This window comes from Melanerpes formicivorus, unplaced genomic scaffold (genome assembly GCF_026170545.1).
Source record: "Melanerpes formicivorus ecotype bairdi unplaced genomic scaffold, bMelFor1.0.p_v2 SCAF_6, whole genome shotgun sequence".
Lineage (NCBI taxonomy): Eukaryota > Metazoa > Chordata > Aves > Piciformes > Picidae > Melanerpes > Melanerpes formicivorus.
The window spans coordinates 31,750,263-31,765,181 of record NW_027142358.1 but is presented as its reverse complement, the minus strand read 5'-3'; the positions used below and the strand labels follow the sequence as shown (position 1 = coordinate 31,765,181).

The following is a 14,919-nucleotide window of genomic DNA, read 5'->3' as shown; positions in this document are numbered from 1 at the left end:
TGTTCTTGCTGATCCAAACCACAGATGGAGTCCTTGCTGCCAGCACTGAAAGTTGAAACTGCTACTTTTCCTGTTTATCAGCACACAGCTTGGTGGTTTTCTGTTGTCTTCTTATTGGTGGAGGCTGCCATGGAAGGTGGCCACCTTTTGTGGTTCCTTCCTGGCCAGCCAGCACTGCCTGAGGGTCCCTGAGTCCTGCCTAACAGTTCTCTTTTGTCTGTAGGTAATGTTCACGTCTACAGCAACGGCAGGATGCGATACACCTACCATCAGAGGCAGGACAGGCGAGAGCATCAGGGTGATGTAAGTGGTGAACAGGTCTTGAGGGGGGTTTCTCAACACATGGACTTGTAAGCACGTTGGTGGGGCTGCCTTGTGAAACAGCCCTGGTGGTTTGCACCCCCCTGAACAGAAAGCTGGAGTGGTGGGAAAGGAGCTGCAGCCTTCACCATTTCCCCCAGGCTGTGGATTTCATTTACCGGTGGTTGTTCTCCCAGGGATCTCTTAGCTGTTGTCCCATTGTGTGCCTTGAAACAGTGCTGCCTTGAAATGAGATGACACCAGTGGGGTGTTTCCTGTTGTTAGCACACAATAAACATCTCCTCTCTGATCTAATTCTCAGATTTCAAAAGGTAAATCTGCTTTTCAGACCCCATGGATATTCCCTGGCTCCTCCCAACCTGAACTCATCCTCCCTTTTAGTCCAGTACTGAAGATGGGCTGTTTCTAATTTGTGATGATCAGTTAACCAAGGAAGGAGTTTTATTACACAGGAAGGACATGGACCTGATGGAGCAGGTCCAGAGGAGGGTTATGAAAATGATCAGGGGGTTGAAACACCTCTGCTATGAGGACAGGCTGAGGGAGCTGGGGTTGTGCAGCCCACAGAAGAGAAGGCTCCAGGGGGGACCTAATAGCAGCCTGCCAGTACCTGCAGGGGGTTACAAGAAGGCTGCAGAGGGACTGTTTACAAAGGCCTGCAGTGACAGGACAAGGGGCAGTGGTTTGAAATTAGAGAAGAGCAGATTTAGATTGGATGTTAGGAATAAGTTCTGCACCAGGAGGGTGGTGGAGCACTGCAACAGGTTGCCCAGGGAGGTGGTTGAGGCCCCATCCCTGGAGCCATTCAAGCTCAGGCTCAACAAGGCTCTGAGCAACCTGATCTAGTTGAGGATGTCCCTGCTGACTGCATGGGGGTTGGACTAGATGACCTTTGGAGGTCCCTTCCAACCCAAACCATTCCATGATTCCCTGGTTTCAAAAGGTAAATCCACTTTTCAGACCAGATGGATACTCCCTGGCTCCTCCCAACCTGAACTCATCCTCCCTTTTCTTCCAGTACTGAAGATGGGCTGTTTCTAATTTGTGATGCTCAATTAACCAAGGAGAGCCATTTATAATATGAGCTATTTTTAATGTTTTCCCACCACAGAAAATCTATCTTCAGCACTCCAACCCCCTCAGGTGTAGGGAAAGGAGAATGAGGGACTTGCTATTTAAGTTAAATATTGAAGAGTCCTGTTCTCTGGGAATGGTTTGGCTTTAAAACCCAGCCAAACACACAACAGCAACTTCCTGAGTATACTTTTCTCAAGCTCAAAGGAGAGAGTGTACTCTGCTGGGACTGGAGAGGGAGCTCAGGAGGGGAGGCAGGGGGGAAATTGCTTTGCTCTGACACTGAAGAAGGGAGGTTCTGCCTAAAGCCAGTTCTGCTCGCTGGCAGAAGCAGGACCACCCCACTTGGCTCTAGAAAAATGGGCATCAGACTTCTGATAGAGCAGGCTGGATGAGGCTCTGGCCAGGCTGATCTAGTGTGGGGTGTCCCTGCCCATGGCAGGGGGGTTGGAACTAGATGATCCTTGTGGTCCCTTCCAACCCTGACTGATACTATGATACTATGATATCCACTCATGAGACTCCCCTGCTAAGACTCTTGTCACATCCAGCAGGGATTTTGGACCTTCAGAGTCAGGCTGCCCTTTCTGGAAGGGATCTGTGGGCTACCAGACTCCCCTCAGTTATTTTGGGATGCCTCCTAAGCCAAATGCCTTTGTAAAGCTGGGCTGTGGGAAGGAGGGAGGGGAGTGCTACAGGCTGGATGTAAGGAGGGAGTTCTTCCCCATGAGAGTGGTGAAGCCCTGGAATGGGTTGTCCAGGGAGGTGGTCGAGGCCCTGTCCCTGGAGGTGTTTAAGCCCAGGCTGGATGAGGCTCTGGCCAGGCTGATGTAGTGTGGGGTGTCCCTGCCCATGGCAGGGGGGTTGAAACTAGCTGATCCTTGTGGTCCCTTCCAACCCTGACTGATACTATGATCCCCTGTAGAAGGTTGGGTATTAGGAAAAATTCCTTCACAGGAAGGCTTTGCAGGCATTGGAAGAGGCTGCCCAGGCAGGTGGTGGAGTCCCATCCCTGGAGGTATTTAAAAGACACAGGGGTGTGGTGCTGAGGGAGGTGGCTGAGTGGCAGTGGCTTGGCAGCAGTGGTGGGACTGTGAGCTCTAGGTGAGTGGTTGGACTTGGTGATCTCAAAGGTCTCTTCCAACCTCCACACTTCTATGATTTTATGATGCTAAGTTTATGGGTGATGCTCCACTGTGTGTTTCTCTTCCCTCAGGGTGGCCTTGGCTTGTTTGTCCAGCTGATGCCTATCCTCATCCTGATCATTGTGTCTGCTCTCAGCCAGATGATGGTCTCCAGCCCACCCTACAGTTTGAGCCAGAGGCCGTTAGTAGCCTTCACTCTAATACTTACCTGACTGGGAGGGGGGTTGGGTTCTGGGGGGGCAGGGTGGGTGATGGGGTGGGGATCTAGGCTCTCTGCTTTTCCTCCCTTTGCCTGTGCCTTATCTCATTACACTTTGCTCTTGCTGCCAGATGCCCTGCCCAGCAGTGAAAGCCTCCTGCTTCACAACAGATCTTGAGATGGAAGATGTGGGGAAGCTTGGAGGGAGGATGTTCTTTGACAGGGACCTTCTGCAGCCCATACCCACAGCTGGGTGTCTGTCCTACTGAGGGACTGTAGCCCAGCACTGAGATCCCATACACAGAATTGATTTCTTCTTCTTGAAGGCCTCCTTTAATGCCTAGTACAGCAGAGGAAGAGAAGAAGGAATAAAAGAGCAAAAGGCACTCCCAGAGAAATCCCCTGCTCTTGAACTCTGAGCTTACCATAAAATAGCTGTGGCCAGACATTCATAATGTGAAAGTGAAACTGCCTGAGTTCAGACCCTGTGGAAATGCCCAGCTCTGCTCCCTTGGCTGGCCAGTGGAATGACTCTGTTGTTATGCACTCTGCAGTGCCAGCAAAGCGTGGGTAAGCAGGCTTGATTTCTGCCTGCTTGCATCACCCTTGACAAAAGCTTGGTGTGGGTTTTTTTTGAGTGGAAGTTCCTTGTGTGTGTGTTTAAAGACTTGGTTACAGCCAGTGAGCCCTGCTCAGTTTCACAGGGGACAAGGTTTGACATCAGGCACTCTGAAACCCAGCTTAGCTTTTGGGTCTGGGATAGAGGCTGTGCTGGTAGCGCTTGGGAAGATGGAGTGGGTTTTGAAGAGGGCACAGTTAAGGGCTGTTCTGAGAGGCTAAGGAGTGTGGAGACTCTGCAGTGGATACTAGGACTAGAAAATAAAGCATTGTCTGTGTTGCCCAGTTTGTTTTCTGCTGGTGAAGAGGCAGTCTGGGAGGTGAGAGGATGTTCAGTGGAGGAGAGGTGGAGGAAGAGATAAGGGACTAACACTAGTTGTGCCAAAACAATCTCTCCTCTTCTCATCTCGCTTCTTCGCTCTGGAGAGATACTAACTTGCTTCTGCTTGACCTTGGCTGCGTTGTTTTGGCTAACTCTAATGTCCCTCTGCTCCTTTCTCTTCTCCTTTTTGTACAGGGGGGTCAGGGGGAGGCAGGGAAGAAGCTAGTAGCTTCCCCTGGTCTTTGACCAGCAGGGTCTTGTGCTGTTCATTCATTGTAAATCCCAGTAAATATTGTTAACTCCTGGGTATTTTGTACACCTTCCCTGCATTCCATTGTAGATTGTAGTTTTGCTTGTAAATGCAACATCCATTTGCTTCCAGCTGAGCTGGTCTGGCAAAATTAATGCTGGGGGGGGGAATTTTCAACCCACCAGAGAGCCACAGGTGTTTTTCTGCTGCTTGGATCCCTCTGCTGTGTCTCTCAACCTGGTCTATCCCATCCCATCCCATCCCATCCCATCCCATCCCATCCCATCCCATCCCATCCCATCCCATCCCATTCTCTGCATGCTCAGGGAGCTGCAAGCAAACTGATTTCCAAAGTCAGGGTTTGGAGCAAAACTAGGAATGGGTAGATTCAGATTGGATGTTAGGAAGAAGTTGTTCCCCAGGAGGGTGGTGAGAGCCTGGCACAGGTTGCCCAGGGAGGTGGTGGAAGCCTCCTGCCTGGAGGTGTTTGCAGCCAGGCTGGATGTGGCTGTGAGCAACCTGCTGGAGTGTGAGGTGTCCCTGGGCATGGCAGGGGGATTGGAACTGGCTGAGCCTTGAGGTCCCTTCCAGACCTGACAGTTCTGTGATTCTGTGATTAAGAGTGGTAAATGAGCTGATGCAGCCCTCTGTCATCTCTCCTGAGTGACTGAGGCAGCTCAGATGAGGTGAGGTCGGGACCAGAGGCGCGGGATGCCAGCAGGCGGTGCTGCTCGCTCGCTGGCGCAGGCAGCCAGGCCCCTCCAGCTGCCTGATGTGAAAGGAAATGCTGTGCTTGGCTGCTGTTCAGCAGAGAGATGGAGCTCTGAAGAAGCTTCTGAACCTGGTGAGGTTTCAGTGGCACACAGAGATTTTAAAGCCATTTCTTCAGAGTGAAGCTGTCGCTGAGAGAGGCAGAGCCTAAAGAACCATTTGTGGCTCTGTTGCCGTTGTTAAATCTCCTCCGAAACCTCACTTCCTGCTGGAAGACCTTTCTGGCTATAGGCATGACTGTGCCACTCTGCTCTCCCCTAACACCTCATCCAATGTGCCTGACTTAATTGCATGTCTTACTTCAAGTGGCAGCTTTCTTGCACCAGGTCCTGCCCTTATTTTCATGCTTTACAGCCCAGCAGGCTGCTGGAGCTCAGTGTGAGCTTACATACCCCTCCCTGGAGAGCATGCTTTGGAGCCTTCACGGCTCACCTTTATACAGAAGAGGAATATGAGCTTTGGGAGAGCTTAGGGCTCTGTCTTGACAGGTAAAATAGCAAGCTGAGCTTCTTCCAGGTGCTGTCTGTGCCAGCAGGCACTGCCTTTGTCTCAAAAAATAAATGCTGGGCGAGGCTTTAGGTCACGTTCAACCTACCTGGTTCCCCACCGCTGGTCCCCAAGTAGCTGAACCTTGCTGCACCCTGCAGGAGTCTTTGAATCTCCCCTGTCAGCCCTGAAAACAGAGTGAAGGGCGAGCCAGACGAGTTCATGTTTGTACCTGGCTTAAGAGTCAGGCTTGCTTCTGCTGCAGCAGCCAGCTGGTATTTATTATGGGCAAACTTTGGGCACGGCTCCAGATGGAGCTGTGCCCAGTGAATCCAGCAGGGCTTGGGCACGGGCCCTGCGTTCCAGCTTGCAAGCACGCCCCGGTCCCTATCTCTGGGATTGCTGGAGCTCTGTCTGAAATGCAAATCCACAGGAGGAAGGGGAAGAAGAGATGTTTTTGTGGTGGGGTGAAAATTCCACACCCCTCCGACGTTAGATTTGCCAGACCCGCTCAGGGGGAAGCAAATGAAAGCTGCAAGACGAGCAAAAACTGCAGCCCACAGTGGAATGCAGTGAGTATGGATAGGATAGAATAGAATAGAATAGACCAGACCAGACCAGGTTGGAAGAGACCTTCAAGATCATCGTGTCCAACCCATCAACCAATCCAACACCACCTAAACAACTAACCCATGGCACCAAGCACCCCATCAAGTCTCCTCCTGAACACCTCCAGTGATGGTGACTCCACCACCTCCTTGGGCAGCCCATTCCAATGGGCAATCACTCTCTCTGTATAGAACTTCTTCCTAATATCCAAACTAAACCTCCCCTGGTGCAGCCTGAGACTGTGTCCTCTTGTTTTGGTGCTGGCTGCCTGGGAGAAGAGGCCAACCTCTGCCTGTCTACAACACACAGCACTGACAATATTGACAGGGATTTGCAATTAATAAACAGCACAAGGCCCCCCCCCCAGCCAAGGACCAGGGGAATCTTCTTTCTCTCTGCCTCCCCCTGACCCCACCCTGTACAAAAGGGAGTTAGAGAAAGGAGCAGAGAGATGTTAAGACTTAGCCAAAACAATGCAGCCAAGGTCAAGCAGAACCAGGTTGGTATCTCTCCCAGAGCAAAGAAGCGAGAAGACAGAGGAAGTTGTTTTGGGAACAAAATCTTCTGGGAGATCTCTCTCCAATGGGATTGTTTAGAATGAGCTTTATTTTCCTTTTCACACCCAATAGTGATTTATTTACAGTTTTACTACTTTCTGTTCAAGATCCCTGGAGGTGTTTAGGAAGAGCCTGGCTGAGGCACTTGGTGCCATGGTTTAGTTGATCAGATGGTGCTGGGTGAGAGGTTGGACTGGATGATCTCCAAGGTCTTTTCCAACCTGGTGAATTCTATTCTATTCTATTCTATTCTATTCTATCTGTGACAAATTTTAAAGACCTAGCCTAAAATTATCACAGTCTGTGAGGAAAAAAATTAAAGGCCTAGCCTAAAACCCTACCACAGATTTCCTTCTAGCAAGTGCTTTCTGCACAAGTCATGGAATCATGGAATTGTCAGGGTTGGAAGGGACCTCAAGGCTCAGCCAGCTCCAACCCCCCTGCCATGCCCAGGGACACCTCACACTGCAGCAGGTTGCTCACAGCCACATCCAGCCTGGCTGCAAACACCTCCAGCCAGGAGGCTTCCACCACCTCCCTGGGCAACCTGTGCCAGGCTCTCACCATCCTCCTGGGGAAGAATTTCTTCCTCACATCCAATCTGGATCTACCCACTTCTAGTTTTGCTCCATTCCCCCCAGTCCTATCACTCCCTGACAGCCTAAAAGTCCCTCCCCAGCTCCAACTGAGCTGGGGAGGTTGAGAGGCAGCCCCTGCTCTGCCCTTCCCTGGCTGCCCACATCCCACGCCGTGTGAGCGTGGGCTGTGGTAGTTTTAGGCTGTGCCTTGATAAGGTTTTTCACAGGTCTTGAACAGAAAAGTAGTAAAACGTGAATAATCATTATTGGGTGTGAAAAGGAAAACAGAGATAATCCTAAACAATCCCATTGGAAGAGATAAGGGACTGGAACTAGTTGTCCCCAAACAATTGCTCTCTCTTCTTCGCTCTGGGAGAGACACTAACTCACTTCTGCTTGACCTTGGCTGCATTGTTTTGGTTAAGTCTTAACATCTCTCTGCTCCTTTCTCTTGTCCCTTTTGTCCAGAAGGATAAGGGGGAGGCAGAGAGGGAGAAGCTGGTAGCTTCCCCTGGTCCTTGGCCAGGGGGATCAAGGGGAGGCAGGGAAGAAGTTAGTAGCTTCCCCTGGTCCTTGGCTGGGGGCATCAAGGGGAGGCAGAGAAGGAGAAGCTAGTAGCTTCCCCTGGTCCTTGGCCAGGGGGATCAAGGGGAGGCAGGGAAGAAGTTAGTAGCTTCCCCTGGTCCTTGGCTGGGGGCATCAAGGGGAGGCAGAGAAGGAGAAGCTAGTAGCTTCCCCTGGTCCTTGGCCAGGGGGATCAAGGGGAGGCAGAGAAGGAGAAGCTAGTAGCTTCCCCTGGTCCTTGGCTGGGGGGGAAAAGGGGAGGCAGGGAAGAAGCTAGTAGCTTCCTCTGGTCCTTGGCTGGGGGGGACAAGGGGAGGCAGGGAAGAAGCTAGTAGCTTCCTCTGGTCCTTGGCTGGGGGGAGCAAGGGGAGGCAGGGAAGAAGCTAGTAGCTTCCTCTGGTCCTTGGCTGGGGGGAGCAAGGGGAGGCAGAGAGGGAGAAGCTAGTAGCTTCCCCTGGTCCTTGGCTGGGGGGATCAAGAGGAGGCAGGGAAGAAGCTAGTAGCTTCCTGTGGTCCTTGGCCAGGGGGATCAAGGGGAGGCAGGGAAGAAGCTAGTAGCTTCCCCTGGTCCTTGGCTGGCGGGGGAGGGTTGGTTCTTGTGCTGTTCATTAATTGTAATCCCTGTAAATACTGTAGCTCCTGGATATTTTGTACACCTTCCCTGCATTCCATTGCAGATTGTAGCTTTGCTTGTAAATGCAGCTTCCATTTGCTTCCAGCTGAGCTGGTCTGGCAAAGTTCATGTTGGGGTGGGGGAGGGAATTTCAACCCCCCCCAGTTGGCCTTCAAGCTTTGCAAGCGTCCTCGGGGCGCAGCGCTGGAAAGAGACGGTGGTGTTGTCAGTGAGGAAATCGCAGGGAGGTTTAATTAGCACTGAAAACTCTTAATGAACACTTCATTTTAAGTGGGTTTGGGCCCTGGGCAGTCTGCCTCAGAGTTATGTCTACGTTCAGAGCTCTGCCCACCTAAGCTAGACACCTGGCAGGTTTCCTCTGCTTCTCCTTCCCAAACCTTCCTGCCTGATGCACAGGAGTGATGTCTATCTTCAACAGTTTGCCCCTGGGCTGGGTTGAAATTGCCCCCCCAACTAATGTGGACTAGCTCAGTTTGGGATGGAAGCAAATGAAGCTCTGTTTACAAGTAAATATCATCTAGAAACATGAAATGCAATCAGCTTTGCAGGACTTGAGTATTCCCCTGTGATCCCATTCTGGTGAGACCCCCCATGGAGCACTGTGTCCAGTTCTGGAGCCCCTCTTACAAGAAGGATCTGGAGGTGCTGGAAGGTGTCCAGAGAAGGGCCATGAGGATGAGCAGAGGGCTGGAGTTGCTCTCCTGTGAGGACAGACTGAGGGAGTTGGGGCTGTTCAGTCTGGAGAAGAGAAGGCTCTGAGGAGACTTTCTTGTGTCCTTGCAGTATCTGAAGGGGGCTACAAGCAAGCTGGGGAGGGACTTTTGAGGCTGTCAGGGAGTAATAGGACTGGGGGGGATGGATCCTAGCTAGAGGAGGGGAGATTTAAATTGGACATTAGGAAGAAGTTGTTCCCCATGAGGGTGGTGAGAGCCTGGCACAGGTTGCTCAGGGAGGCGTGGTAGAAGCCCCATTCCTGGATATTTTGAAGGCCAGGCTGGATGTGGCTTAGGGCAACCTGCTGTAGTGGGAAGTGTCCCTGCCCATGGCAGGGGGGGTGGAACTGGCTGATCCTTGAGGTCCCTTCCAGCCCTGACAATTCTGTGGCTCTGTGAAAATGTACAATATATGTACAATGTATTTACAAACAGTGTGTTTACAAACACCACAGAAGCTCCTCAGAACCCCCTGGAGGGATCCAGGGGAGCCATTCACCTCCTCCCCCGCTCCCTCCCCCCTTCCTGTTCCCTCCCACAGTAGTCAAAACAGAGATCGCCCTGGGGAAGCCATGGAAGAGAGGGAAGTTGCAAGCAGCAGCAAGAGGAGAAGAAAATAGAGAGAGGATTGTTTGTGCCTCTTCTCTCTATGCCCATTGGCAAGCCAATTAATTTTCTAGACTTTACCATTCTTTTCCTTTCTGTCCAATGGTAATGTCCTTTGCTCTCAGTCTTTGCAGTCAGGGACTGGGCTGAAGCTCCCTCCTCGAACTGTAACCGCGCTAGACAGCTGGGAGCTTTTTGCTCTGCCCTCGAGGCTTGCCCTACACCGCTCTGCTTCCTCTCCCTGATCCAGGTCTGTGGGTCACATACACAAGAGAGTGACAGAGCACTTGAAAGTCCCCTACTACGTGTCTGAGAGCTTCGCAGAGGAGTACACGGGCACGAACCTGAAGAGCGTGGAGAGGAGCGTGGAGGACGACTACATCGCCAACCTGCGGAATAACTGCTGGAAAGAGAAGCAGCAGAGTGAGTAGTGTGGGCTCAGGAGCCAAGGGGCTCGGCTGCTATGGCAGTTTGGCTTTAGAAAGGTCCCTCACTGGGGGCTGAGTTCTGCAGGAGTTGCTCTTGAAGGTGCTGTGAGCACATTTGCTGTGTCGTTGGGGTGGGTTCCCCCCCCCCCCCCCCCAACAGTCTCACAGTATCACCAAGGTTGGGAGAGACCTCAAAGATCATCAAGTCCAACCTCTCACCACAGACCTCATGACTAGACCATGGCACCAAGTGCCACATCCAGTCCCCTCTTGAACACCTCCAGGGACGGTGACTCCACCACCTCCCAAAGTGGCGTGGTGACAGATCTCCACACCTGAGCGTTTTCTCTTGGTTTGGTTTGGTTCTGAAGGCTGCTGTAGAACTGGTCAGGCAGGAGTTGTGCCCTGGAGGTTCCCCTGCCCCGTCACTAGGGTATCTCTGATTTCCAAGGGAGAGGTGGGGGAAAAGTTGCAGCTGTCTGATTTCTCAGGAGGCCCCCACAGCTCTGTGTAATGCTTTAGTCATCCGAGGAGTGTGTCTGGGAGCCTGCTGCCTGCCCGTGCTGTCCTGCATCCCTGCCCAGAAGGCTGTGGTGGTGGTGCTGAAGCCATGCAGGCTCAGCAGGGAGAGAGGGCTGCCCAGTCAGGCAGCGTGAGAGATGACCTGGCCACTTAGCCAGGCAGCACTGTGGTGAGGTCAGCAAACTCTTTTGGCAAGTTCTGGGACTGACCTGACCTCTCTGCCCTCCTGTTTTGAGCAGGTGCTGATCACAGCTCTGTGAGCAATGGCCAGGGGAGGATTTGAGCTCCTGGTATGCAGCAGGGGCTGTCAGAGCCCTGACTGGTGCCAGATGAGGCCAATGCACCCAGCTCTGTGCCTCTGCTTTTCTTCTTGCCTGTGCTGCTGGGGAAACCTTTGTGTAGGCTGCCTCATGCGCCTGCTGGGACTAGAGGCAGGTGCCACCAGGCTTTCCTTGGGCTGGATGAGCTGTCAGCAAATGTTACACCCATCCTGTCCTAAAGGGCACAGGGCATTTCCTCAGCCTCATCCTGTGCTTCATCTGGAAGGAGCTGAGGTGCCTGGCATTGCCAGCAGAGCCTGTGGTGGGCTGTGGCCTGGGGGGTGGTTCTCCTTCCAGCTGAGGTCCATGACACTGCCTCCTCTGGGAGAGAACAACCCCAGGGAGCAGTACAGGTTGGGGACTGAACTGCTGGAGAGCAGTGAAGGGGAAAGAGACCTGGGGGTCCTAGTGGATGGGAGGCTGACCCTGAGCCAGCAATGTGATCTTGTGGCCAAGAAGGCCAAAGCCACTCTGGGGTGGATTAGAAGGGCTGTGGGCAGTAGGTCCTGAGAGGTTCTCCTCCCCTCTGCTCTGCCCTGCTGAGGCTGCAGCTGGAATATTGTGTCCAGCTCTGGGCCCCTCAGTTCAGGAAGGACCTTGGGGAGCTGCTTGAAAGAGTGCAGCTCAGTGCTGCAAAAATGATGAGGGGAGTGGAACATCTTCCTGATGAGGAGAGACTGAGGGAGCTGAGGGCTCTGGAGCTTGGAGAGAAGGAGCCTGAGAGGTGACCTCATTCCTGATGATAAAGTTGTGCAGGGTGAGTGCCCAGAGGCTGGCGCCAGGCTCTGCTGGGGGATGCCCAATGCCAGCACAAGGGGCACTGGGTCGAAGCTGAGGCACAGGAAGCTCCATGGAAACAGGAGGAAAAACCTTTTCCCTGTGAGGATGACAGAGCCCTGGAGCAGGCTGCCCAGGGGGTGGTGGAGTCTCCCTCTCTGGAGACATTCAAAACCTGCCTGGCTGTGTTCCTGTGTGACCTGCTGTAGGTGACCCTGCTCTCTAGGGGGGGTGGACTGGGCGAGCTCTCGAGGTGCCTTCCAGCCCCTGGCATTCTGTGACTGTGTGTTCCCTTTGCAGAGGAAGGTTTGCTGTACCGGGCACGCTACTTCGGCGACTCGGACCTGTACCAGCGCGCACAGCGGATGGGCACTCCCAGCTGCAGCAGGCTCTCAGACGTCCAAGCCTCCCTGCACGGATAGGCGCCGCCGGCCCGCCCAGCGCTAAGTACGCCTGGTGACGCTTCCCCTGGCACCGCCGTGGTGCTCCCCATGCCCTCGCCTCTCTCTCTCTGGGGCACAGACCTTCGCGAGTCTCCTCTGGACGCAGGCACACCCCCGGGGGGAAGCGGCTCCTGACTGGGGACGTTGGCTTTGTTTAGTGTGCGCCTGCCTCGGCAGCCCGGGCTCTGCCGGCGCTCCCGCTTCGCCCCGGCGCTGCCCGGGGTGGCTCTTTAGGAACCCATCAAAAGCCTTGGGCGTGTTGGGGTCACACTCAGCTGAGGTCTTGTCAATCCAGCAGCTGCTTGGGAAGGTTTGTACCAGCCCTAGCAGCCAGCTGCCAGGTTTTAATGAACCTTTTTTGTTTTTATTGTTGGTTGCTTTATTGTCTGGTTGACTGAAAAAGCTGTTTCTATCCCTGGCACTCAGAGCGGTCCGATGACAGGGAATGGGCTCCTACCAAACAGATGTTCCTTGCCCCCTCCCCCTGCTGCCTTCCCATGACACTCCAGGAGAACAAAGCAAATGGCCAGAGTTCACAGCAGGTTGGAGAAGTGACTTCCTGCCTGAAACTGGGAATCAAGACAGCTGAGGGGCAGTCTGGAAGGCTCAGGAGCTGGAGAGCTTGAATTAAGGCGAGCCCCGCAGCTCAGGGTGCGCCGGGCCACGGGGCAGCTGCGCAGAAATGAGGACAAAAAGTTGGTACAGAGTTTGGAGCCTTTTTATCTCTGCTTAATTTCTGCCTCATTGTCACCTACCAGATGCTGCTGGGATGGCCACAAAACATTGCAGGTCCCTCCTCCCACAGAAAGACGTGCAAGCAGGGTTCCTGTAAGGAAATAAATCAGAGGGAACGCGTGCACCGAGCACGAGTTGTCAGGGACACCATTTAGGCTTGCAGGGACCTCCTGGGGCCATCAAACAGCTAGTGGCTGATTTGTAGACACAAGGAAGGAGGTTCAGCAGGGAGTTGTCCTTTTATTTTCCTTGGCAAAAGGGGAGTTTGGCCTTTCAAGCACATCCTCTGGGTTGGCATTTTGGGTTGTGGAGCGTGGGGGATGTGTTGCATCCTGGGTCTGGAGCCCTTCTTATCTCGGCAGGCCTGCTCTCTTGTTTTGTGACGAGCGCGCCTCTCGGTCAGGGAGGCCGCTGTGAATTGCCTGCTTTGCTTTAATTCCCTCCCTGCTGCAGCCAGGAAAGAGGGATTGAAAACCCTGTGGCTTGCAGAAGTTCTGCCTGTGGCCTGTGGCGGGGAGGGGAAGGAAGGGGGAAGTCCAGTGACGCGCGACTGTCCGGAGAACTGACACCGCTCCCTCCCTCCCTCCCTCCCGCTTTTGTCCCCAGGCTCTTGAAATGCCTGAAGACTTTTTTTGGTGAAGCGTGCTGAGCTGAGGTGACAAGAGACTTGACATTTCCAAGAATCAAACCTTTTATCTCAAATGTGAGGAGGAATAAAACAAAACAAAAAAGGGGGCGGGGGGGGGGAAGTGGAATTGGAGAATTGAAGCAACGCACAAACTGACCTCTCCCTTCTCTCTGCCGGGCTCCGCCGCTCGACCTGCGCCTCGGGCAGCGAGTAGGATGGGAAATCAGGCTGCTGCCCAATCTTCCTCCTTCCCTTGCCCAACAGCCTCCTTGCTCCTGGGATCCCACCACCCACAGAGAGTGGGAAACGTAACACTAAACTAACTGCAGAAGCCCTGAGGCAGAGGGGAGACCCTTGGCCACTGCCGACAGGGAGAGAGAGAGAGAGAGAGAGAAATTGGACAATTTGCTGACACAACTTTAAAAAGGAAATATAATCTATTTAGAATTAATTTATAGCTGTATATATGTTGTACTTTTAAACTATGCAGGGGTTGGATGATTAAATTATTTTGTTTTCTGCCCAGTTTGGTACGGAGGGGAGCCGGGGCGGGGGCGGGGGAAGTGCCCTTCCGAGCGAGGTGTGCTCGCTCTGCCCGACGCCTGAGCCCAGCCTCGCTTGGCAGTTGCTGTATCTTTGCTTTCCGGAGGGCAGCGGCCTGGGATGTGTCGGTGCCGGCCTCTGAGGGCTTTAATAAAAGAAATTCCACACACCTGTGGGAGGTGACAGAGAAATGGAGGGGTGCTGGGGGGGGCAGGGAGGGGGGAAGCCGCCCAGCTCTGTGGCGGGGGATTTGCAGTGCTGGCAGTCAGCTGAGCCCCGGCGTGGCGCTGGGTGCGGGGGAAGGATTGTCCTGGATGGCTTTGGCTCAGTGTTGAGTTTGATTTGTGCAGGGAACTTCATTCTTTTTTTTTTTTTGCAGAGCCTGCTCTAATTTTGCCTGGTAATCAAACCAGCTCTTGTTCTGCACAGAGGCCTTTCCACCCACCCTCTCCCTTGGCTGGGGTTTTGCCTGACCCACCCTTGGGCTTCCTCGCCCACCCGGCGCTCCCGTTTGTGGCGTGGCCGTGGCCTTGACACCCTGTCCCTGACCTTTCCCAGAGGAGACCTGTGAAATCCTGCAAATTCCTGAGAAAAGGAGCTTCCTACTGCTTCTGTTGAAAGAAGTTTTGCTGGGGGAGAGGGGAGGGTGCAGCCTGAGCTCTCCTCGGAGCCCGCTTGAGCTCTGCAGCACGGCTCTCGCTGAATGACCAGTGGTGGGAGGGCACTGGGGGTTAGGAGCCATCCCTTCAAAGCCAAGCTGGCACTGGCAGAGCTACCTGGCCTGGAGTAAACTGGATTGATTTTCATTTTTGGGGGGGCTTACTCTGCAGCTCATGTTTTTGTCTCAAGCCATTTCCAGTGAGAACCATCTCCCAGCACGCTTGGGGGAATGACTCCAAAGCGCGGTGACTCCCAAGTGGAGTGGCCAGGGCTGGAGGAGAGCTGAGGGGTGAGGTGGTTTCGTTCCTTTGTGAGTAGGAATCCCAAGTGCTCTGTTTTCAGCTATTTCTTTGTTTAGCAGAGGATCAGCCCTCCTGGTGACTTGCAAGCCTTCTCCCACAGCCACCACCACTCAC

At 53.5% G+C, this 14,919-nt stretch overlaps 1 protein-coding gene across 2 annotated transcripts in view; it reads left to right on the top strand.

Annotated features, from left to right (window-relative positions):
• The window catches only part of DNAJB12 (DnaJ heat shock protein family (Hsp40) member B12), a 32,231-nt gene extending 17,582 nt beyond the window's left edge, over nucleotides 1–14,649 (top strand). Inside the window, exons 5-9 of one of the 2 annotated variants that reach the window (XM_068140353.1) lie at nucleotides 224–303; nucleotides 2,612–2,721; nucleotides 9,698–9,870; nucleotides 11,795–11,941; nucleotides 14,223–14,649. In XM_068140353.1, the coding sequence (XP_067996454.1) occupies nucleotides 224–303; nucleotides 2,612–2,721; nucleotides 9,698–9,870; nucleotides 11,795–11,916 (485 nt within the window). In that variant the 3' untranslated portion in view covers nucleotides 11,917–11,941; nucleotides 14,223–14,649. Of the gene's footprint in view, nucleotides 1–223; nucleotides 304–2,611; nucleotides 2,722–9,697; nucleotides 9,871–11,794; nucleotides 13,820–14,222 lie in introns of those variants that run through there. The other variant, XM_068140352.1, reaches the window with a different exon arrangement.
• Nucleotides 14,650–14,919: the final 270 nt, after the last annotated feature.